Source organism: Podarcis muralis, chromosome 1 (assembly GCF_964188315.1).
Source record: "Podarcis muralis chromosome 1, rPodMur119.hap1.1, whole genome shotgun sequence".
NCBI lineage: Eukaryota > Metazoa > Chordata > Lepidosauria > Squamata > Lacertidae > Podarcis > Podarcis muralis.
The window spans coordinates 117099345-117123252 of record NC_135655.1 but is presented as its reverse complement, the minus strand read 5'-3'; the positions used below and the strand labels follow the sequence as shown (position 1 = coordinate 117123252).

The following is a 23908-nucleotide window of genomic DNA, read 5'->3' as shown; positions in this document are numbered from 1 at the left end:
TTGATTTTGCCTGATTTTGCAATAATGGTGTTGTGCATTGTCCTGCTTTGGTAACCAACGTTTCTTCCCTTCTCCCTCCCTCCCACTTTATCCGTGTCCCTTGTTCCGTTATGGAAAATCCAATTAATAATAATAATCATCATCATCCCACATACAAAGCCCCAAACAAAAGTCACGGGAATAATCGAAAAGAAGCGATCCCAGTTGTGGTCCATTAGTAGTCCCAGCCAACAGCGGCGGAGGAAGCAGCAACTACGGTAACCGCGCCGCTCTACGGCGTTTTACGGTAAGAACCCCTTTCCGGCTAGCGAAGCGACGACGCAGCTGTCGACAATTGCGTCCCTCGCGGGGATCCGTAGAAACGGCCCCTTTTATTTAATTCCTCTTCCGGTTGACTTCCCATAAGCAACCGCGGGGGCGAGACGGGTGAGCCGTCTTCCTTCCTGCCCTGCTGGTGTGCATAGGTGTCTCTGTGTGAGAGAGAGAGCGCTTGGGCCCAGCAGGTGGCGCTGTCGCAGGAGCGGCGGCGGTGTGTGCCCTTTTTCTCCTTCCCCCCACCCTCAGCCAACTGCGCACCCGGCGGCCCCGGCCCGACGGAGTGCCACGTCCTTAATACTGTGACGGTGGCGGCGAAGAGGAGGAGGAGGAGGAGGAGCCGGGCGAGGGCGTGTGTGCTGAGAACAACCGCCCCCTCCCCGCTCCAGCCGCCGCCGCCGCCGCTTCCTCAGCGTCCTCCGGGCCTGAGCCATGGGCTCCTCTCAGAGCGTGGAGATCCCCGGCGGGGGCACCGAGGGCTACCACGTCCTGCGTGTAAGAGAAGGCGCTGGGCGTGCAAGGGGAGGGGGGAGAGAAAAGGCGTGTACGTGGGAATGCGCGCGGGCGGGGGAGGCGTGTACGTGGGAATGCTCGCGGGCGGGGGAGGCGTGTACGTGGGAATGCGCGCGGGAGGAACACACCCGGGGCTGGGGGGGTGGGGTGGGCTTCGGCCTGCCTGGCTGGCTGGCTGGGAACGGGGCGAGAGAGGAGGATAAAATAGGACAGACTCGTAAGAGTTGGGAAAGGGGGATCCGAGGGTCATCTAGTCCACCCCCCCACCGCCTCTACAGTGCAGGAATCGTGGCCACCACAGCCGATCGTCTCCTTGTGCCCTCCGGGGTTAGACAAGCAGAAGAACAAAAATGGCTTTCCCGCCACCACCGCACCAGCCCGGCCCTCTGCAAAGCTGATCGTTTCTCCACTTTGCCTTTCCACAACAGGGTGTGGGGGGTTTTTTTGGGGGGGGGGAGTTGCCCTCCTTTAAACTTGGAAGAGAGGGCCGCTTCGGTTGGGCTGCGTGGTCGAGTACGTGCTGCTGGGGAGAGAAGGGGGTTGGAGTGGGTTGAAACCTTCTCCTTGTCGCTGTTGTTGTGTTTACAGTGGTACCTCGGATTACGCTTCAGGTTACAGACGCTTCAGGTTACAGACTCTGCTAACCCAGAAATAGTACCTTGGGTTAAGAACTTTGCTTCAGGATGAGAACAGAAATTGTGCAGTGGCAGCGGGAGGCCCCATTAGCTAAAGCGGTGCTTCAGGTTAAGAACAGTTTCAGGTTAAGAACGGACCTCCAGAAAGAATTAAGTACTTAACCCGAGGTACCACTGTATTATACCTTCAGTCCTAAGAAGCTGGTAAGTGGTTTTCTCCTTGCCTCCCGCCATAGCTGTCAACTTTTCCCTTTTTTTAAGGGACATTCCCTTATTACGAATAGGATTCCTCGCAAGAAAAGGGAAAAGTTGACAGCTATGCCTCCCTCCCTCGGTTTCTTCTCACAACAACCCCGCGAGGTTGGCTAAGGCAGGGAGATAGAGGACTGGCCCACCAAGGTCACTCCAGTGAGCTTCGTGGCGGAGGAGAGGTTTTGAACCCTGGTCTTCCAGGCCTTAGTTGGATACTCTGTACATGCTACCCCACATTGGCGCTTTGAGGGAACCGCATGGGTAAAGAACTTGCAAGCAGGATTTTATCCATTACATTGATGATTCTCTTGGGGAGAATCTCCTGCCAGCCTTCTGCACCTCTCTAACTATTGGGGCACAATCACTTTGAGCAGTGACCACTGGTCTGCTCCTATATAGCCTTTTTCAGAAGCAGGTCGCGCTGCTTGTTGAGTACATTTTGGATTGGGAGTGTAATGGCGTGCTATCCCCCACACCATTTCTATTTATATACTTAAATAGTCCAGAGTTTTCCTAGCCCAAACTAGCCCACCTTTTTTTTTTTTTTAAATTTTTTTTACAAACTTTATTACAAGCACATAAAATTACACATACAAAAAAGAAAAGATTGTATGATCGAAAGCACAAAACAAACATTGAGAAAGACACATACATCTAAAGAAGAGAAAAAAGAAAGAAAAAAACGAAAAGAAAAATTTCCAATCATACCCTTACAAACATTTGACTTCCATTAACCTCAGCTTTGGATTAAATATTCTACATAAGTCTTCTGCAGTTATTTTCATTTTATCTTTACATGTCGTAGGAGTTAAGCATCGTCTACTGTTAAGTTATTAATTCCCAGATTGGTCTCAAGATAACTTAAAAATTTGGACCAGTCCTCTTTCTTTTTAACGGGATTATCCCGCCTGATATATTGTGTAAGCCTCGCCAATTCCAAATATTGATACAGTTTTACCTGCCATTCTCTCATTGTGGGTACTTCGTGGGATTTCCATTTCTTTGCTATTAAAATCCTCGCAGCAGTGGTGGCGTATTAGAAGAAGGTCTGGTCTGTCTTTTTTATTTCCTCCCCAATCACCCCTAAGAGAAACGCTTCTGGTTTCTTGGGGAAGTTGTACTTCAAAATTTTCTTTAACTCCTCATAAATTTGTCCCACCTAGCCCACCTTTGATTGTGCTACTCATGCAATCTGTTTTACTGCATAGTCTACATGTCGGGTATCTTTATTTCCATCACTTGAGTAACTTCACGGTGTCGTTCAATGATTATACAGTGGTACCTCGGGTTAAGTACTTAATTCATTCCGGAGGTCCGTTCTTAACCTGAAACTGTTCTTAACCTGAAGCACCACTTTAGCTAGTGGGGCCTCCCACTGCTGCGGCGCTGCTACTGCACGATTTCTGTTCTCATCCTGAAGCAAAGTTCTTAACCCGAGGTACTATTTCCGGGTTAGCAGAGTCTGTAACCTGAAGCATCTGTAACCTGAAGCGTATGTAACCCAAGGTACCACTGTACTCAGAAAAAGGTGGTGTCTGATGCTGTAGTCTTGAGATCCTGTAAGGAAAATTATGACCTTGATGCTTCTGAAGTGTCCAGTGTGATCTGCCTTCCTTCTCTTGGGGATGTGTTGAACCAAAAAGAACATCTCATAGAATTGTCAAAAGCTAATATTTTCTAGAGGGATGGCCTTAGTAGGATTCGTCCTCACACTTGTCCCTTGGGAAAACCCGCTGTTTACTGCTGAATCAGAACAAATCTCAATAGGTTTTTTGGAGGATTGACGTTTGTCAATAGGTTTCCCCAGGGAAAGTGGTGGGATAAATGAAAAGTGGCTTGGACCTGAACGAAACAGGCACAAAATCTCTTGGACCCATGCCTTCTAGGCACAGGACAAGCAGAAGTGTGGAAAAGCTTTAAAAGTGTTAGTTGTTAAGGTGCCAAAATACCCTTTGTAGGTCTTGCAGCAAGAAACAAAAACCCTACAAAGGGTATTTTGGCACCTTAACAACTAACACTTTTAAAAATGATAGAAGAAGCATGTTTGGGTTACAGCCAACTTCATTAGCTGCATAAAGTGTCATCCTGAGTTTCAGGTGTATATATATATATATGCTTGGGGTATGTTTAGGCGTGTGCAAACTCTGGTATGAAATAAGTGAAATGCAGAAAGTACAAACGGTGATAATTATGTTACTAACCTTCAACAGTGGCCGCTGTTAATAATGTAATTACCACTCTCTGTGCTTTCTACATAACATTTTGTTCTGATATCATTGCTTACATTCCCTCCAAACTGTGTGTGTATAGAGATATATATATATCTGTAACTCAAAAAATGCATCTGATGAAGTGGACTATAGTTCACAGACATTTATGCTATAGTAGATTTGTTAGTCATTAAGGTGATACAAGTGAATATTCATCACTAAAGATTAAAAAGTTAATTCCCTTTCTTAGTTGTTTACTAATATGAAGACCTCAAATTCTCCACTGTAAACATCATGAGTGTTCTTTTCATGAGTATAATGGAGAAGTTGCATCTTCATATTTCTAAAATTGCATTTTTCATAATAGAAAATCTTGCTTTATTTCCTGCACAAATAACGGTGTATTTGAAGATAAATATATTGTCCAGTTTTTAGTTCATTGTCTTCAAGCTAACTACGAAAGTTGGAAATAGTGGCTGATTTCAGTATCAGAACTTTCACTCCATTGAAGCTTCTTTGTAGAGCTCATTTATCAGGTGTTTCATCTCAAGATGAATAACTTTACTTGATTTCAGTTACTCATTTTTCACTGTGTGAGAAAGTATAAGAGAGATAAGGATCTTTTGTAAGATCCTTGCTACTTCATTGTTTTAGTCCAATGCAGACCAGGTAAACCATAATCACATTGTTGATTGTGGACAATCCAGTTAACTTAAAAGCAATTTCCTCAGAAAAAGTTAATTGGTAGCACATGAATATAATTTATATACCAATTTTGGTGTGTTATATTCATAGCATTTTACCCTTGGTGCTTCAAAGCACACTCAAATATGACCACTGACTGTTTGATACTGTATTGTCCTGAATCTTGAAGAAAAGCTATAAGTGTGAAAAGGAATGTCACAGTGCTGCAGAAACTCATTTATTTTTTTATTTGGAATAATCACTTTCCACCTGAAGAAACCCATAGCTGTTAGCTATATGGTAAAGGTAAATGACCCCTAGACAGTTAAATCCAGTTAAAGGCGATCATAGGATGCAGCACTCATCTTGCTTTTCAGGCTGAGGGAATCAGCGTTTGTCCACAGACAGCTTTCCAGGTCATGTGGCCAGCATGATTAAACTGCTTCTGGCGCGACAGAACACTGACGAAAACCAGAGCACACGGAAACACTGTTTACCTTCCCGCCGCAGCGGTACCTATTTATCTACTTGCACTGGTGTGCTTTTGAACTGTTAGGTTGGCAGAAGCTGGGTTAGAGCCACGGGAGCTCACCCCGTACTGCAGATTTGAACTGCTGGCCTTCCGATCGGCAGAGCCAAGAGGCTCAGGTGTTTAGACCACAGTGCCATCCGTGTCCCTCGTTACCTATATGCGGTGCAGGGAATATAACTATTGAAATGTAGGCAGAAACAAAATTTAAAACAGCATCAATAAACCATTGCAATAAATGCAATAAAGCATTCAAGCAACTCGGATGTGTGCTTCTGTTTACCTGCTTTGCTTAGTTGTTTGACAGTTTACAGCATCTCAAGGCCTGTCATTTTGTCGAAAGAAATTATGGCTCACCATTCACTGAGTCACATTTTGAAAGCTGCTTCTTAATTACTGATGTGATCTACCCTACCAAGATGTTCTTGCCTGACTTGTATGGTACTGTAGATAGTCACCAAAATAGTTTGCCACATAGTAAAGTTCTGTTTTGTAGAAGAGTAATACCTGGAGTGGGGATGCAGGTGGCGTTGTGGGTAAAACCTCAGTGCCTAGGGCTTGCTGATCGCATGGTCGGCGGTTCGAATCCCCGTGGCGGGGTGCGCTCCCGTCGTTCGGTCCCAGCGCCTGCCAACCTAGCAGTTCGAAAGCACCCCCGGGTGCAAGTAGATAAATAGGGACCGCTTACCAGTGGGAAGGTAAACGACGTTCCGTGTGCTGCGCTGGCTTGCCAGATGCAGCTTGTCACACTGGCCACGTGACCCGGAAGTGTCTGCGGACAGCGCTGGCTCCCGGCCTATAGAGTGAGATGAGCGCACAACCCTAGAGTCTGGCAAGACTGGCCCGTACGGGCAGGGGTACCTTTACCTTTACCTAATACCTAGAGTCTGTAGAAGAGTAATACCTAGAGTCTTGTCCCAGTGTGTATAGGTGCTCACAGTGTGTTTGTGAGCTAATGTGGTGTAGTGGGTGGGGAACGACTAGGTTCATAGCCTTGCTTGAGATATGAGCAAGCCACTTTGGTTACTACCTAATGCATATCATTGCCTTCTTAGAATGAAGTGAGAAGGGTCTCTTTTAATTTGCCCTGAGCCCTTGAGATAGCAAGAAGTCATCTTAATGTGTTGTTTGAGCCCTAATGCCGGACGCTAATGGCTATAGTTCTATATTTACTTTCATCCTTTATAATGCATAATAATTTGAAGAATGTTATTGTTACAGTATACTGTTGAAGGTGCTTCTGATGTTCATCTGATTTCTTTCATATGGACATATGTTGTTAAAATATTACATTTTGTTCCAGATGATAGCATTCTTTAATTATTTTCCCTCTGGCAAAGAGAAAGGGAGGAAATTCAGTATTGCACTTTTCATTAGTGCAAGCATTTTTGCTTGCCATAACTGCCCCTCTCCTACCCCTGTACACCGTTCCAGGGGTTATCCAGACTCATACATCTGCCAAGCCAGTGGGAGCCGGGAGAGGAGAACCCCATTGCGCAAACGGAAGTTCTTGTTCAAGGCTTCCGCTGAGGGGACTTATCAGGTGAATTCTTGCTTGCAATCTTGATGCATTACTGAACATTATTGAACATGTTCTTGAACACATTACTTGTTTTCTTTAAGACACCAAAACTGATTTGGTGTCTTATCGCAGAAATTATCAGGAGCAAGTTTCTTAGCCCTGCTGGTTGTACGTTTGTCTACAATTTGGTAAAAGGTAAAGGACCCCTGGGGACGCGGGTGGCGCTGTGGGTAAAAGCCTCAGCGCCTAGGGCTTGCCGATCGAAAGGTCGGCGGTTCGAATCCCCGCGGCGGGGTGCACTCCCGTTGTTCGGTCCCAGCGCCTGCCAACCTAGCAGTTCGAAAGCACCCCCAGGTGCAAGTAGATAAATAGGGACCGCTTTCTAGCGGGAAGGTAAACGGTGTTCCGTGTGCGGCTCTGGCTCACCAGAGCAGCGATGTCACGCTGGCCACATGACCCGGAAGTGTCTCCGGACAGCACCGGCCCCCGGCCTCTTGAGTGAGATGGGTGCACAACCCTAGAGTCTGTCAAGACTGGCCCGTACGGGCAGGGGTACCTTTAAAGGACCCCTGGACAGTTAAGTCCAGTCAAAAGCAACTATGGGGTTACTGCACTCATACACCAGTACGAAGAGGTGTGTTGCAGGAAAGCTGTGAGGTGGCGCCATATCTGCACTTTGCAAATGGAATAGTGAAGCAACCAGAGGTCCTCATAAGACCTGCTTGTGGTAGTTAAAAAGTGATGTGTATATTCTACATTGATTTTGCAATATTACTTAACAGTAGGGAAAAATAACGGCTTCAGGTTTCTTGCGTGTAAAGTGATTTTATGCTGAAGAGGTTTAGAAGAAGGACGTAATGCAAGTTTTTGTGTTGGTTTGTTTTTTTTGCTTTTTCATCAGCCCTTCTGTTACAACTGGTCTAGAAAGGAATGGTTATAAAATAAGCTAAAACAATTGACTAGCTGTACCGGTGGGGCGGGAGATCACTGCTCAGTATAGGTGATTTATTTTCTTGTAACTATTGGATCAATTCACTTACAAAGCCTTTTCTCCTCAAAAAATAGATTGTTTCTGAAAGTGTTCATTGGAATCCTATAATATTTTAATATATTTTTAAAGCAACCTGACAATCAATTTTCATGGTACTAACTGAAGAATTGCCTTTACTGCAGATATTTTGTTGAAACATTTTATTACACTAAGCTTCCTCTGCACTACAAAAAAAAATCTCTCTTCAGCATTTTGCAGCTGATAGATGTTCTGGAAAATTTCTTTTAAAAGCTTTTTGAAGGTGGTAACTTGAGTCGCTTGAACTGAACTCCAAATTCTCACATTCTAGATGCATAGCAGTTAAAAACCCTAAAGCTCTAACACAGTCGCATTGAAATTAATAGATCTGTTTCTTAAGAAAACATCTTTAAGACAGATATGTCAATAAATCCACTTTACCAGCTTGTCAGTTCTAACAGAATTTGTTGTGAAGATAGGCTTGAAAGTATGTCAGAAATAGCTGGAGAAATTTAAAAAACCCAAGCAGACTTCCTAGTGGTTGGGGGATGTCATCATGCAGCCAGTATTATTGAAGCTACTTCTGAGTAATAGCAAGTAAACCAGCAAAGAAATAATAATCATAATAATAATAATAATAATAATAATAATAATAATAATAATAATATGTTATTTATACCCTACTCTGGCTGGGTTTCCCCAAGCACTCTGGGCGGCTCCCAACAGAATATTAATAATAACAATACAGTGGTACCTCGGGTTACATACGCTTCAGGTTACATACACTTCAGGTTACAGACTCTGCTAACCCAGAAATAGTGCTTCAGGTTAAGAACTTTGCTTCAGGATGAGAACAGAAATCGTGCTCCAGCGGCGCAGCAGCAGCAGGAGGCCCCAGTTTCAGGTTAAGTATGGACCTCTGGAACGAATTAAGTACTTAACCCGAGGTACCACTGTAAAAGCGATAAAAGATCAAACAATAAAAACTTCCCTAACCAGGGCTGCCTTCAGATGTCTTCTAAATGTCAGATAGTTGTTTATTTCCTTGACATCTGATGGGAGGGCATTCCACAGGGCCACCACTTAGAAGGCCCTCTACCTGGTTCCCTGCCACCTTACTTCTCGCAGTGAGGGAACCACCAGAAGTCCCTCGGTGCTGGACCTCAGTGTCCGGGCTGAACGATGGGGTGGAGATGCTCCTTCAGGTATACTGGTCTGAGGCCGTTTAGGGCTTTAAAGGTCAGAACCAACACTTTGAAAGTAAGCTTTTGTCCATTTTTCTGGGAACATTTTGCCATCCCTGTTAGATCCCTTTATTTTTCGATTGAGAATGTTCTCTGGGCAACACTTTGCTCAGTCTAATTAAGGTCAGTATTTTGCTAGTCATGTCTCTTTAGCTGCTTCACTGAATTGTGAGATTTAAAAATAATTTACGTAGATTAGACTAACATGCAAGCCAGCCTTGTCCTGTCATTCCAGCATACACTGTGGATTGGCAAAATGAATTATTTGGGTCCATCTTTGCTTTTAATTTTCCTACTTCCTGATCCTAGGAAGTTCCCTGAGATTGCGTTCCATTGCTACAAACAGCTGTTCAGATGAGGGAAGCTTGTTCTTTATCTTTAAAAGATTCTGTGGGGTGTAATGAATTCTACAGTTTGTAGTGTGGCACACAAAATACCAACAGCCTTCTGTATTTTGTTTGCACTACTTTAATTTACAGTACTGTAACTTTTTGGCAGGGCCTGATGACAGAAGAGGCACAGCACAGGCCACGTTTCTTTAAAAGTTAATTAGAGCTGGTTTTCAAAGGCTGCCAATATCCTTGAGCTGCCATCTCCAATTCTGGATTTACGAAGGTCGCTGTGACATTGGTGGCTTGAGAATAGGGAACCGTACATTTTGGCCGGGCTTGGTAGTCAGCCATACTTTCTAACAAACAATAGAGGCTGGATTTCTTGCTGCCTCCTCTGTTGAGGTGAAGTATCCTTTAATAGTGGATGCCTGGGGGAAAGAGTTTGACATGAGAAAGAGTGGTGGACATTTACATCTGTAGTAACCTTACTGGTGGTTTTTCCAGCGACCGCCTTATGGGGTGGCTGGCTCGAAATTTCAGGCTTTTCCCACTGGCTCTCAAACCCATTGAATTGTCTTCCTAATTTTTCTTGTAATGTTTGTTTTTGCAGGTGCAAGAAAATTCACCAGGACATAGAGCTGGACTGGAGCCATTCTTTGATTTCATCGTTTCAATTAATGGTTCAAGACTGGTAAGTTAATTCCTGAAGTAAAGTTGCCGTGGGTTTTAGGCTTGTAGGGTGCATATCTGAGAACCAGAAATCAATTCTCTTAACTTTACAACCTGATAATATATATTTTATGTTTTGTGCTGAATTTAGTCCAGGGAGAGCTCCTTGCAATAAAAAAAGAAGGCCGTGATCCACCTTAAAAGTATTTTTGAGTGAGGTTCAAATTATGTTAGCTATTTTAGGCTCTCTATGGCTTTCGAATTGGAGTAGCCAACAGAAGCGCATCACTCCAGACACAAATCCATAACAATGGGTCATTGATGAAAGAAGATATTTTTGGTTCCTATGCTCCTGCCCTGGAACCTTTCGTATGATTATATTAGAACAGGCTTTCTCAAACTCGGCCCTCCAGATGTTTTTGATCTACAACTCGCATGATCCCTAGCTCCCAGGACCCAGTGGTCAGGGATAATGGGAATTGTAGTCTCAAAACATCTGGAGGGCCGAGTTTGAGGAAGCCTGTATTAGAACAAAGTTGGGGTGTCTGATTGGAAGACAGTGGTTCTGTCTGGATTTCCCCCCTATGATTTCTGGAAAGGAAGAGACAAGCAGAACTGAAGTATCCCAGTTTCATTTTCACTATACCAGTGAAAGTTGCAGGAAGCAGCAGGGAAGCTGAAATGAAGGATATTGGGAATAATTAGCAGCGAAGAATTTGTGCAGGTGCAACAGATATGGACGATGAACTTGTGATATCTTACTTACTTTGCAACATTACCAGTATTACCGCTTCGTCCCCCTTCCAGGAATGTTAAGTCAGGTATTTTTTGAATGGCACCAAATATTCAAATAGGACTTCTTTGTACATATTGTATTATGTCTTTAATGTAAAGCATAACAAAGCATACAAATCCAATAATAGCTGTCTTCAAAACTGAGAGAATTGATTGGCTCCACACTTAGCTGCACTTAAATCCCTTTGAAATCATTGCAGCTAGAATCATGGCTTGTCCTTTCGAAGCCAATGGGACTTCATCTAATTTAGTCTAGATCCAACCCAATATTTTTGTCGCCAGAGTACAACTTTTGTGGCGATCTGCCTCATTCAAGCTCAGAGCATGAACTTGAGAATTTGAATTGACAAAACGTTAAGGGGACTGGTCACAGACCTAGAAGAAGCCTTTTAATTAGAGGACTGAGTTCTTAAAATGCAGGAACTTAATACTTCTGCCACTAGAACCTTATGCGCTGGGAACTTGGGGTGGGGCACGTGACATGCTTGTGGCTCCAAGCCTTGTTTCTTGCCGTGCCACAGAGTTCCCCAGTTGCGCAGATGTCCCATTATTGTTCATGGCATTGAGCTAGACTCCACATTGCTGTCATGAGCAAGGATCCCAATAGCCGAATGTGTTTTTAAAAAATAATTTTTTCTCTCTATAATTTTCCAACCTGAAACTTTGAAGTGCTTATATGCCGCTACAGCGAAGAATGTAATTGCAAAGGAACTCTGAAAACGATACCTATATGCCTTTCCTAGAACAAAGACAATGACACGCTCAAGGATCTGTTGAAAGCGAATGTGGAGAAGCCCGTGAAGATGTTAGTATACAGCAGCAAAACCCTGGAGCTCAGAGAGACATCGGTAACTCCCAGCAACCTCTGGGGCGGGCAAGGCCTATTGGGAGTCAGCATCCGTTTCTGCAGCTTTGACGGAGCCAACGAGAATGTGTGGCATGTGCTGGTAAGTAGAAGCAGGTAGAGGCTTTTCTACATCATGCTGCCACAGAGAAAGTCAGGCAAGAGGACATTCTTGGCTCAATATTGTCTGCTGGTAGCAGCTCTGCAGGGAGCCTCTCCCGGTCCTACCTGGAGAGACCAGGGTTTGAACCCGTGACCCTTGGCATGTAAAAGGATGTGTGTGCTTTACTACTGAACCATGGCTCTCTCTGTGGCTCAGTAGCAGAGCGCTTGCTTTGCTTGCAAACATAATTCCCTGCAAATCTGGATGCGCAGATGCTTCTAGTTCTAAGGGGATTTACACGTTTTTAATAGCGAGTAGGATTGCTGTTGGAGCAGTCCAGAGGGAGTTTGCAGAAGTCCTAGAGGAAGTTGGAGTGTCATGCAACTTCCATCCACTTAGCCCCAACAGCTTTCTCTGAATTAGGCCCATTTCCTTGAATTATTTCTTCACTGAGTGAAATTATTGGTCGTCAAAGCCAGTAGGATTTTCATCCTTCGGTTTAATGCACATCCAGGTCAAGCAGACTGTATCTGAGCTGAAATGAGGTTTCCATATGCAGTTCTTGTGGGCAAAGACTGTGTGCAAGCAACCAATAACAATACAGTGGTACCTCGGGTTACATACGCTTCAGGTTACATACGCTTCAGGTTACAGACTCCGCTAACCCAGAAATAGTGCTTCAGGTTAAGAACTTTGCTTCAGGATGAGAACAGAAATCGTGCTCTGGCGGCGCGGCGGCAGCAGGAGGCACCATTAACTAAAGTGGTCTTCAGGTTAAGAACGGACCTCCGGAACGAATTAAGTACTTAACCCGAGGTACCACTGTACATCATTTCAGCAAACGGAGTGTGCTGCCCATGTGTGGTTCCACATGCAGAGGTCTATGTGCATACGGCTTTCAGTTGCTGTCACGGTTCTGTATATTGGGGCAGCTTTTTATACCCTGCATGTGCCCATTTTTCTCGTTACTGCTAAGGACAGTGTAGTAAATCTTGTTGGATAACTGGGCGAGCAATGGCAACAGATCAGTGCCCAGAGCAGGTCTAGGATGCATTTTTAGTAAAATACATTTCAAACAGAGGGGTTTCCCCCCCACACACCTTTGCATGAACTGAAGGGCACCATTAACTTGTGAGCCAGAGGTTGCCCAGGGAGTTTGAGTGGAAAAGGGAGAAGGGAGGACACACACACCCCAAAAAAACCCCCACATAATCGGTCTGAAGTTTCGGTTTTCTTGTTATTTAACCAAAGATTGGTGGTGCCTCCTGTAACTTTTCCAACTTTAGTTTTAACTTCTACTGCTTCTCTCAATTTTATGTCTTGAAACCAGGAAGTTGAATCCAACTCACCTGCTGCTCTTGCAGGTCTCAGACCTCATAGTGACTACATCATTGGTGCAGATACTGTCATGAATGAGGTAAGTTCATACTGTGGTGCCTCGCAAGACGAAATTAATTCGTTCCGCGAGTTTTGTCGTCTTGCGATTTTTTTCGTCTTGCGAAGCACGGTGTCGGGAAAGTTTTGGAAAAGCTTCAAAAATCACCAAAGTCTTTAAAAACCTCAAAAAAGGCTACCACACCGCGTTCTATGAGTTGCTCCTCGAAGTCAAGTCGCAACTGTATTAACGGTGTTAAGAAAAAGGAAACAAACTTGCAAGGCGTTTCCGTCTTGCGAAGCAAGCCCATAGGGAAAATCGTCTTGCGAAGCAGCTCAAAAAACAAAAAACCCTTTCGTCTAGCGAGTTTTTTGTCTTGCGAGGCATTCGTCTTGCGAGGTACCACTGTATTTCATTTATTAAAGAACCAGGGCGGGGGCTATTTTTAACTCGAAAGTCGTTCTGAGAATGGTTTCAGCATCGCCTTGTGTCCTGCAGTGCAGATCTTTCCCTTTGAGTAGACATAAATAACTTGGGAATTCGAAATTTGCTCTTTCACTGCAATTGTGTGGAGCTAGCACTAACTCCCGAGGAGATTCATTTTGCAGCTTTGCAGCATTCCAGTCTCTATTTCCGCATAAACGGCAGGCTCAGTTCTCAACTTCGGAATCTAGAGCTTTGCTTAGTGGGTTTAGAAGGGCCGTAGTAGGCCTAAGATATTGAGGGCCCAACTTATGTCAAAGAAAAATAACCGTTGTTTTTTTTTCTCCTTCCAGTCCGAGGATTTATTCTCCCTTATCGAAACTCATGAAGGCAAACCATTAAAACTTTACGTATACAACACAGATACTGATAATTGTCGGGAAGTGGTCATTACCCCAAACTCGGCCTGGGGTGGAGAAGGAAGGTAAGCTGACTTAATAGAAAAATAATATTAAGCTTCTGGATTGTTTCCACGCTAAGTGAACACATGTTGCATAGGTATGCAGTTCTGTCTTTTGCTTGAGGTGGCAGAGTGCTGAGGCTCCCAACACCTTTTTTCCATAGCTGCCTGTATATAGACCAAGTTGTGCCATGACAATTGTGGGAGGAAAGAGCAGGTGCGCGAATCTGCTGCATAGCAAAATTTCTCATATGCTCCAGAATTTCTCCCTGGATTAATTTATAGAAACATGAGTGATTGAGGGGATACCCACGCTCTTCCATGTTCTCATTTATTAAACACTTATTAACACATATTTCATGTACATTGAAGATAATGTAATAATAGGGATTTCCCCCCCTCCCAGCATATTGGGTGAAGAGTTAGCTTGGCAATGGCTTGTGATATCTGGATTCTTTGGGATATCTAACTTGGAAAGGGGATTGTATATTGAGCCAAACGGAGACGAAATGGGAGAGTGATTTATAACTCTTGTAATTGTACAACGGGACGCAGGTGGCGCTGTGGGTTAATCCACAGAGCCTAGGACTTGCCGATCAGAAGGTCGGCGGTTCGAATCCCCACAACGGGGTGAGCTCCCGTTGCTCGGTCCCTGCTCCTGCCAATCTAGCAGTTGGAAAGCACTTCAAAGTGCAAGTAGATAAATAGGTACCTCTCCAGCGGGAAGGTAAACGCCATTTCCATGCGCTGCTCTGGTTTGCTAGAAGCGGCTTAGTCATGCTGGCCACATGACCTGGAAGCTGTACACCGGCTCCCTTGGCTAATAAAACGAGATGAGCACCGCAACCCCAGGGTCTGTCACAGGGTTCCTTTTTAATTGTACAACAGCATTTCATATACAGTGGTACCTCAAGTTACAAACGCCTCAGGTTACAAACACTTCAGGTTACAAACTCCACTAACCTGGAAGAGTTACCTCGAGTTGAGAACTTTGCCCCAGGATGAGAATGGAAATCGTGTGCCGGCGGTGCAGCGGCAGCAAGAGGCCCCATTAGCGAAAGCACACCTCTACTTAAGAACAGTTTCAGGTTAAGAACGGACGTCCAGAACGAATTAAGTTCGTAACTAGAGGTGCCACTGTAATGGATGTGTGCATGTGCTTCATTTCAAGAATCTTGTCTCTCAGTTAATCATTGAATACATAGCTTGGGGACCTCAGTAACTGCTTTCTTCCACAAGAAGCTACCCATGCATTACAGATTTGCATCAGAGGTCCTCCTTCAGATTCCCCGTGTCATTTGAGATATTGCTTGCCTAAGAGATGGGGTGTCACCACTGAGAAGGCCTTGTCTATAGAAGGCTGTTCATCTGGCTCCTAGCTCAGGTCAAGAGTTGCTTTACATCCAGACATTCAGTTGCCATTAGTCATTCTTTTTAGTGTTAACAGTTGTTTTTCATATTGTTTTACCATCTTGTCTTTTATATGTCTCTTTGAGAACTAGGCTTGGAGCAGCAGCCACTGAATTAGCTGTGGCTTGCAGTGGCAAACATACATTGTGCACTAGCTTCATAAATGAACTAGATCTACTTAGAGTTGAATCCTGACAAAGCACCATGTATATTTCCAAAGCAGCAACACCTTGTTTTGGACTTTCTAATAGCTTATATGTTTCTATTTTAAAAGCCTCGGTTGTGGCATTGGATATGGTTACTTGCATCGAATACCGACGCGCCCTTTTGAAGAGGGAAAGAAGATTTCTCTTCCAGGACAGTTGTCTAGTTCACCTATTACCCCACTCAAAGATGGCTTTACAGAAGTGAGTTGCAGCGATTTATTTTATTTTTGTAACTTGCACTCCAGTCCTTAACAGATGTGTCAGATTTCCATCCCTGCAGGAGCAGTGTAAAATGTGATAATGCAGAGACACAATTGCATGTCCCTTTCCAAGCATATGCATTTGCTATTGCTCTCTTGAAGCTGAATCCTTACTGAGAGTTTTATGCTCTTGGGAATCCCACTAAAGCAGCAGTTCTACAACATGGCGTCTTTTGTTCGTTTTCAATAGGTTCAGCTGTCTTCGGTGAACCCTCCAGCTTCATTACCACCTGGAACCACAGGAACCGAACAGGCTCTGGCTGGGCTTTCCATTAGCTCGACTCCTGCCGTCCCTAACGTGCTCAATACAGGTTTGTCTTTTTATGTCATTAGGATATTTCCGAATGAAAGAGCAAGCAGAGATGAGCTTAGTTTATTGTTCCAATTACTCAAGATCCGTGGGGTAAAAAGCAACAACCCAAGGCCTCGCGAACCTTTGTGCCAAGACCTTGCAAAGCGGGACATTCCTGGGGCTGCGGAATGGAACCGTTCTTCACGAAAGGTGGGATCCTGATTCCCGTAGGTGGAATTCAGTGAAAGAACAGGGAGCAATGTGCAGAAATCATGTAGGTCTGTCATAGGCAAACTCTGGCCCTCCAGATGTTTTGGGACTACAATTCCCATCATCCCTGACCACTGGTCCTGTTAGCTAGGGATGATGGGAATTGTAGTCCCAAACATCTGGAGGGCCAGAGTTTGCCTATGCCTGATGTAGGTGATAGGAAAGTCCTCTGCTTGGAACCCCTGAGAGTTCTGAAGCAGATGATGCTAGGCTGGATAGACAAATAGTTTTGTCTGGTATAATCTAGATGGCATCTGAAATGAAAGTTGGCCTCTTTTTTTTCCTTTAGGTGTTCCTACAGTACCATTATTGCCTCCCCAGTCAGGTCAGACTCTTCCTCCAGTTAACCCAGCAGTAACTTTGCCAGGTAAGTGGTAACACAATGAAAATGAAGCAATCTTTTCAGGAGGCGCAAATGCGTGGGTTTTTCCTTGTTCGGTCCATTAATACAACCTTCTCCAACCTGATGGAAATTGTGCACTGCAGGCAGGCAGAGGCTGTCCTAGAACTTCAAACCACAAGTGTATTGCCGTCACTAATTCTGCCAGTGCTCTAACTGGCAAATACAGGTTGTTAAATTTGAGATTATCTCCTCCCCCTCTACAATTGTAGTTTTAAATGTACAGGTTTTCACATACATGTGCTAGAGGTATACTGATTCTAATTTAATGTCAGTGATGCGCACAATATTCTCTAAAAAATCAAAGCAGTAACCCAATATATGATTTTAATTAAATGTATGTACATTTGCAAAATGCCGCATTATAGGCACCTTTTTGAGGTGCTGGGAAATGCAAAATTGTAATTTTAATAAGAGCCTGTTTTTAATAAATATGGTAATATTTGATTTGATTTTCAGAAATAGGAAAATAAATATTTTCATTTGATATTCACCAACATGCCAGAACCAGAATAACCAAAAAAAATACGAAGGCCCTTAAGCACAATCACACCACTTAATAGTGGCACCTACCGACTGATGAGGAAAAGCTTTTTAGCTGCTCCACCATTTAGGCCCAATTAAAAGTTGCTGTCTTACACGGGTCTGCAGTGAAGTGAGGCTTGTAAGAACACTTAACTGGCTTTTGAATGAAATGTTCCTGGTGCTGCTGCAATGTGTTTAAATTTTTGAATTCATAAAAAGATAAAATCTGTTGTTTAAAAACTCTAAAATACAGGGAATTGCACAAGGGGAGATGTTGCTACGGAGAAGGCCAGGACCACATTGCCATCCATCAAGCTTTAGCTGGGAGTCAAAACTGTGTGGCTTGCACACCGTTAACCCTTTATTTATTTGTTGGCCTACGCACATACCGTATTTTTCGCACCATAGGACGCACTTTTTCCCTCCTAAAAAGCAAGGGAAAATGTGTGTGCGTCCTATGGAGCGAATGCAGGCTTTCGCTGAAGCCTGGAGAGTGAGAGGGGTCGGTGCGCACCGACCCCTCTCACTCTCCAGGCTTCAGGAAGCTATCCGCAAGCCGTGGGAGACCCAGCTCTCCCACGGCTAGCGGAGCGCTGCATTAATCCCGAAGCTTGGGGCATGCGGAGCTCAGCGCACCCCAAGCTTCTGGGTGCCGGCAAGGTCTCCGCTAGCTGTCTAGACCTTGCCGGCACCCAGAAGCTTGGGGCGCGCTGAGCTCCGCACGCCCCAAGCTTTGGGATTAGTGCTCCGCTAGCCGTGTCTAGGCTGCGGATAGCAGCCTGCTTCCCGGAGCGTCGGGCGCCCTGAAAGCAGAGCGCCCGGTGCTTTGGGAACACATCCGCAGCCTAGGCAGCCCTGCGGGAGGTCCCACAGGGATGTCTAGGCTGCGGATAGCAGCCTGCCGCCCGGCGGGTGAGGCGCCCTGAAGCAGAGCGCCCCTCGCGCCGGGCAGACATCCGCAGCGTGCAGAGCCCTGCAGGAGTTCCCCGCAGGGCTCCCCACGCTGCGGATAGCAGCCTGCTGCCCAGCATGAGGGGCACCCTGAAGCAGAGCGCCCCGCGCGCCAGGCAGACATCAGCCAGCCCCACAAGCTCGGGGGACAGCAGGGAGGCGCAGCGCCACTATCCCGCTGTTCCTCAACCTGGTTCGGTTTCCCTGACCTGCTTTTGGGGGGGAAATAAAGGGGAAATTTTTTTCCTTTATTTCCCCCCAAAAAACTAGGTGTGTCCTGTGGTCCGGTGCGTCCAATTGTGCGAAAAATACGGTAATTTTCCAACAGCCACAAAGGAAACTACTGTATTTTTCGCTCTATAAGACACACCAGACCACAAGACACACCTAGTTTTTAGAGGAGAAAAACAAGAAAAAAATATATTCTGAATCTCAGAAGCCAGATCAGCAAGAGGGATCGCTGCGCAGTGAAAGCAGCAATCCCTCTTGCTGTTCTGGCTTCTGGCATAGCTGTGCAGCCTGCATTCACTCCATAAGACGCACACACATTTCCCCTTACTTTTTAGGAGGGAAAAGGTGAGTCCTATAGAGCAAAAAATACAGTACCTTCCTGACATGAGTTAAAACAGTATGTATGACATTCACACAGACGTCATCCAGCAAAACTTTTCCCCAGAATGCAGCTGTTTCCATGGTAGACAGATTTGCACACTGCTTGTTAAGCTGATACACAGATACACGCTGGCTTTTTATGTGCCTCTGCAGAACCACATCTCCATCAGATAGTTGAGGTTGTCAATTCCAACAGCAGCAATTGCCTGTTCACGAGAACCAGTGAGAAGGTCTTAGTATAGCCCTTCAAAGAAACACTCATCCCTTGAAGCAGTCATCTTTGTTGAGCTAAATTTTTACCATCTGCTCCACGTGGTTCCTGATCCAGTTGAGATTGTATGCACTGAACATGCTTCCTTTGACCCAGTGGTTCTTGGACACGTAAATTCAGTCTCTTAAAGTTTGGGGTTTTTGCTCTGCCTTGAATCTGATTTGTCAAGCTTTTGAAATCTTAATGGCTATACTGTACCTGGTTACTCATATCCCTTTCTCCTTCCCCATACAATTTTTAGGACTGATGCCATTACCCACTGGACTTCCCAACCTGGGTAATATCCCAAACCTTAACTTACCTGCCCCACACTTAATTCCTGGTCCTGGATTAGCAGACATAGGACATCCTGGTAAGTTTCTGCAGACTTGTTTATTGGCTTTTGATAAAGCAAATCTTAACAAGTACGGTACAGTTATGCAGTGCTTTCAGCTCACCACCGCACAGCTAGTGAGCATAGTGTCCTGACATTTGGTATGAAGACGGTCCACAGTTCTGCAAAGAGTTCAGAAAAAGCAGGATAATAAATACAGTCATAATAATAAATTTTTATTTATACCCCGCCCTTCCCGGTTCAGAAAACCGGGCTCAGGGCAGCTAACAGCAAATTTAAAACACTTAATTCATACAACAAAATACAGTATAAAATGTGAATAACAATAAATTCAGAATTCAAAAATCAATTTAGGGGGGAAATCCATCCAATAAACATTCAATGATCACCAGGGCTACCTGGCTAAATTAGTCCTATTTGGGCCAGCAAGGAGACCAGGGGAGAATTAGCTGTGGGATCCCAGAGCGAGTAATCTTCGTAAAAAGGGGAGGGGGAGGGAAGGAAAGGGAATAAAAAAGGGCTAAGTTCAAATTGAAAGCCAGGCGGAATAGCTCTGTCTTACAGCCCTGCGGAAGGAAGTTAAATCCTGCAGGGCCCTGGTCTCATGGGACAGAGCATTCCACCAGGTCGGAGCCATCACTGAGAAGGCCCTGGCCCTGGTGGAGGATAATCTGACTTCCTTAGGGCCCAGGACCTCTAAACTATGATTATTCCTCTGTGGGGCATACCAGGAGAGGCGGCTCTGACTACAGTTTATGCAGCATGAGGTGCAGAGTTCAGCTTCCTGAAAACCTCAGACTTCCTTTCTAAAAGAAAGTTCAAGCTTCTAGTACATATGTTTGAAAGTGTGCAGGCAATGCCTGCCCAAATCACAGAAAGACAGCAGGGTTGCTAAAAAAAACACAACCAGTGGGTTGGACACCACATTGCCCTCTAGCAAAACTAGACCTATTAATGAAAAATGGTTAAAATCGCTGTTTGATTTCTTTCCTTGTGTGCAGAGTATTCACAGCCCTGAACATAGCAGTGCTCTGAAATGGCGGTTTGGGAGAGGGGAAAAAGCTGGAGCAAAAAAGTGCATACAGACTTTACATGTTTGTGAATGTTAATATTGACCACTTGGGTTGGATTTGGACTCTAGGAAAGATCAAAAGTCAGCATTCTCACCCTGTGCAATAAGCGTATTATTGAAGGCAAGAATTGCACTGATTAAAAGGCTAACCTATTCAGGAAGCATATTTTAAAGAATAGAAACTGATGTTTAGTTGAATACAGTTTCTGTTGACATATAGCAGGCACCCCGAAACTTGGCCCTCCAGCTGTTTTGGGACGACAGCTCCCATCATCCCTAGCTAACAGGACCAGTGGTCAGGGATGGTGGGAATTGCAGTGCCAAAACAGCTGGAGGGCTGAGTTTGGGGATGCCTGACATAGAGGAATCAATCGTGGCTGGGGAGTGATAGAAAACAACCATACAGTTTTTTTAAAAGAAATCTTCTAGAACTGGACTAGGTGTGACACTCTTGTGTATTGTGAATCATAACCAGTTAGGCCACATTTACTGGAACTAGAGTATGGCCCGTGCACTCTGTATTGTGCTGAAGCAGGGGGAAAAGAGTCAGCCTTGCTTTCTAGTCATTGTGTGAAAAGGAGAGTTGTGGACAAGGAATGATAAACTGTTTGCATGTTACTCTACTTACGAGGGCTAATGGTCGTTTGTTCACTTGCACCACATGAGCCACGAAAGGGAATGTGAAATCTTCTGTACAGGAATGTCTTTGGTGTAAAGTTGAAGCCTTCTCACACAAAGTATCTGTGTGCAGAAGGAAAAGCTGCTCTTCCATACGATGGCAGATTTTGACTACAGTTTATGCAGCATGGGGTTAAGAGACATGACCATCTCTGTATAGGATGGTAGATGTGTCTAGTTCAGTAAAAGGGCTAGGGGACTGAGCTGTGAAGCAAAAGAACGCCACCCCAAAATTTCACATTGGCAGGTCGCCTCAATTAAGTCTGTTTTTTCTTGTGCGCATGGCATCCATGCGCCACCTATCTCCAGCATTGGGGATGATACCACATTGCGGTAAAGATTAATACTAGGCTGGGCAGTGTCAGCTTTTCAGCATTGCAATGTACCACCAGCCCAACATCACAGTGTTGAAAAGCAGAGGGAGGAACAAACTGCGAGGTGCTGGGGCGAAACTGCCTCGGCGGGAGCAGCGGCAATTTCACCATGGCGCCTCATGGGGCCAGGATTGATGCTGCTGATTCCTCCCACCGGGCGCGACCGCGTCCCTCTGCTGCCAGCGCCCAGTGGGAGTTGCAGGCAAGCACACACACACACACACACACACACACGGTGAAGGCACCATCACACTCTGGCTCCCAAACCGGCCTTGGGCGATGTGTCAATTACATCGCCCAGGCCTAATTACTACTAACATGTAAAGTGCTTTGAATGCTCTCGGCATGCAATATTCATTTTAAATATGTTCTGCCATTTAGAATACAGTGGTACCTCAGGTTACATATACTTCAGGTTACAGACTCCGCTAACCCAGAAATAGTACCTCGGGTTAAGAACTTTGCTTCAGGATGAGAACAGAAATCGTGCTTGGGCGGCGCAGCAGCAGCAGGAGGTCCCATTAGCTAAAGTGGTGCCTCAGGTTAAGAACAGTTTCAGGTTAATAACGGACCTCCAGAACAAATTAAGTACTTAACCCGAGGTACCACTGTACTTAAGAACGGACCTCCAGAACGAATTAAGTACAGTGGTACCTCGGGTTAAGTACTTAATTTGTTCTGGAGGTCCATTCTTAACCCATTCTTAACCTGAAACTGTTCTTAACCTGAGGTATCACTTTAGCTAATGGTGCCTCCCGCTGCCGCTGTGCAATTTCTGTTCTCATCCTGAAGCAGAGTTCTTAACCTGAGGTACTATTTCTGGGTTAGCGGAGTCTGTAACCTGAGGTACCACTGTTTCATAAACTAAGGGAGGAAACGCATATGCATATAATACCCTAGTGTAAAATGTGTGTTTGTGATCTGTTTTTTGCCTTTCCACATTCTTAGGTTTGCCACCGCTTCCTTCCTTGCCTTCCCTAAACCTTTCTGGAATCTCACCAGAATTTCTCGCGCAGTTTCCAATGGTGACTGAGGTGTCTACCCGGCCTGCAGATCTACTATCCTCCGCTCCTCAGATAGGGAGCTTACCTGTTAATCCGGGCACTACAGTAGGCGTGGAACAAATCTCCACATTTATCCTGGATACTCCTCCTCCTCTTATTACTGCAACGACGATGGCTACTACTACCACTCCTCCTCTCAGTGCTCCTGCTGCCAAGGCGTCCACTCCTGAAGACCGAGGGGATGGGTCATCCACATTCAATGAAAAACCAGCTCCCTTGGTGACGGAGGCAGCTGCTTCTGAATCCTCATAACTTCAAATGTTTAGTTGGATCAGGCTTGGTGTATTTATTCAGCTGTGGGATAAATATTAAAAGAAATGCAAACTACCATTAATTCCATGCTAGTTTGTATTTTGCAGTTAGGTTTCCTGTAAATATACTAAGGGTCTGGGGTTTTTACAGGGAGCTTGGTGTTGGGGAGACGGGAAGGGAGTGCTTATATTTAAAACAAAAACAAATATCAAGGTAGAAGAATATGCAGACCTCAACTGCCAAAAATTGAGGTATTTTTTAAGAAATCTAACCTGAATTCTGTAGGCCTCCTTGCTTCTCCCTCCTGCCTCCAAGTTTTGCTTCTGTAAAAAGGAAGAAGCAGTTCATGCTTGTGGCATTTGAGAACCATTATTCTTGTACTTTGCAAGAATTGTGAGAGGACAGAGGTCTTTTGTCCAGGTTGTACATTTTTAGCTCTATAAAGTCCTTCGAACTAAAGCTGTTTATATTAAAAATGTCACAGAGTGCGACTTGTCAATTCAGCATCATTTTAAATCTGCCTGTACACAGACTTTCTGTTGAGCTTCTGCCAGCCCTTACCCCTTAACCTCCGCTGCTTTGCTTTATAAAGCCCACTGTCAAAAGGCGTTTTGAAGAAATCAGAAGGGAAATGCTCCCGTTAACATTGGACATAGCTCAAAGGGAGGAGGGGTGGAACTTTGACTTTTGTAAAAACAAAAAAGAGTTGTACGGAGAGAGCTTACATAATGGCAATAAATTCTGAGAATTTTATCTTTTGACACGACAAGACCTTTTATTAGATCCTTGGGGGTGAAGAAACATTTCACTATACAGTGGTGCCTCGCAAGATGAAAAGAATCTGTTCCGCGATTCTCTTTGTCTAGCGGTTTTTTCGTCTTGCGAAGCAACCCTATTAGCGGCTAAGCGGATTAGCACTATTAGCGATTTAGCGCGCTTAGCGGCTAAGCTGTTAAAAGGCTATTAACGGCTTAGCGGCTTTGAAAAGGGGGGGGAAGCGGGGGGGAAATGGTGAGACTCGCA

The 23908-nt window shown here is 44.9% G+C and overlaps 1 protein-coding gene across 1 annotated transcript; it reads left to right on the top strand.

Moving 5' to 3' along the window:
• The first annotated feature begins 497 nt into the window (after positions 1–497).
• Positions 498–23638, top strand: GORASP2 (golgi reassembly stacking protein 2). The gene is made up of 10 exons (XM_028749975.2): positions 498–810; positions 9856–9936; positions 11453–11656; positions 12987–13073; positions 13808–13938; positions 15599–15731; positions 15981–16101; positions 16642–16719; positions 19353–19463; positions 22518–23638. Exons 1-10 carry the CDS (start codon positions 748–750, stop codon positions 22883–22885), a joined length of 1377 nt encoding a protein of 458 aa, XP_028605808.2. The 5' UTR covers positions 498–747; the 3' UTR covers positions 22886–23638.
• The last annotated feature ends 270 nt before the right edge of the window (positions 23639–23908 follow it).

Excerpts from the sequence above, each read along its gene's own strand:
- GORASP2 (XM_028749975.2), top strand. The coding sequence starts at position 748 with ATGGGCTCCTCTCAGAGCGTGGAGATCCCCGGCGGGGGCACCGAGGGC. Across the intron at positions 15,732-15,980 it reads TCAAAGATGGCTTTACAGAA|GTTCAGCTGTCTTCGGTGAA; the intron begins GTGAGTTGCAGC and ends CGTTTTCAATAG. Across the intron at positions 19,464-22,517 it reads AGCAGACATAGGACATCCTG|GTTTGCCACCGCTTCCTTCC; the intron begins GTAAGTTTCTGC and ends CCACATTCTTAG.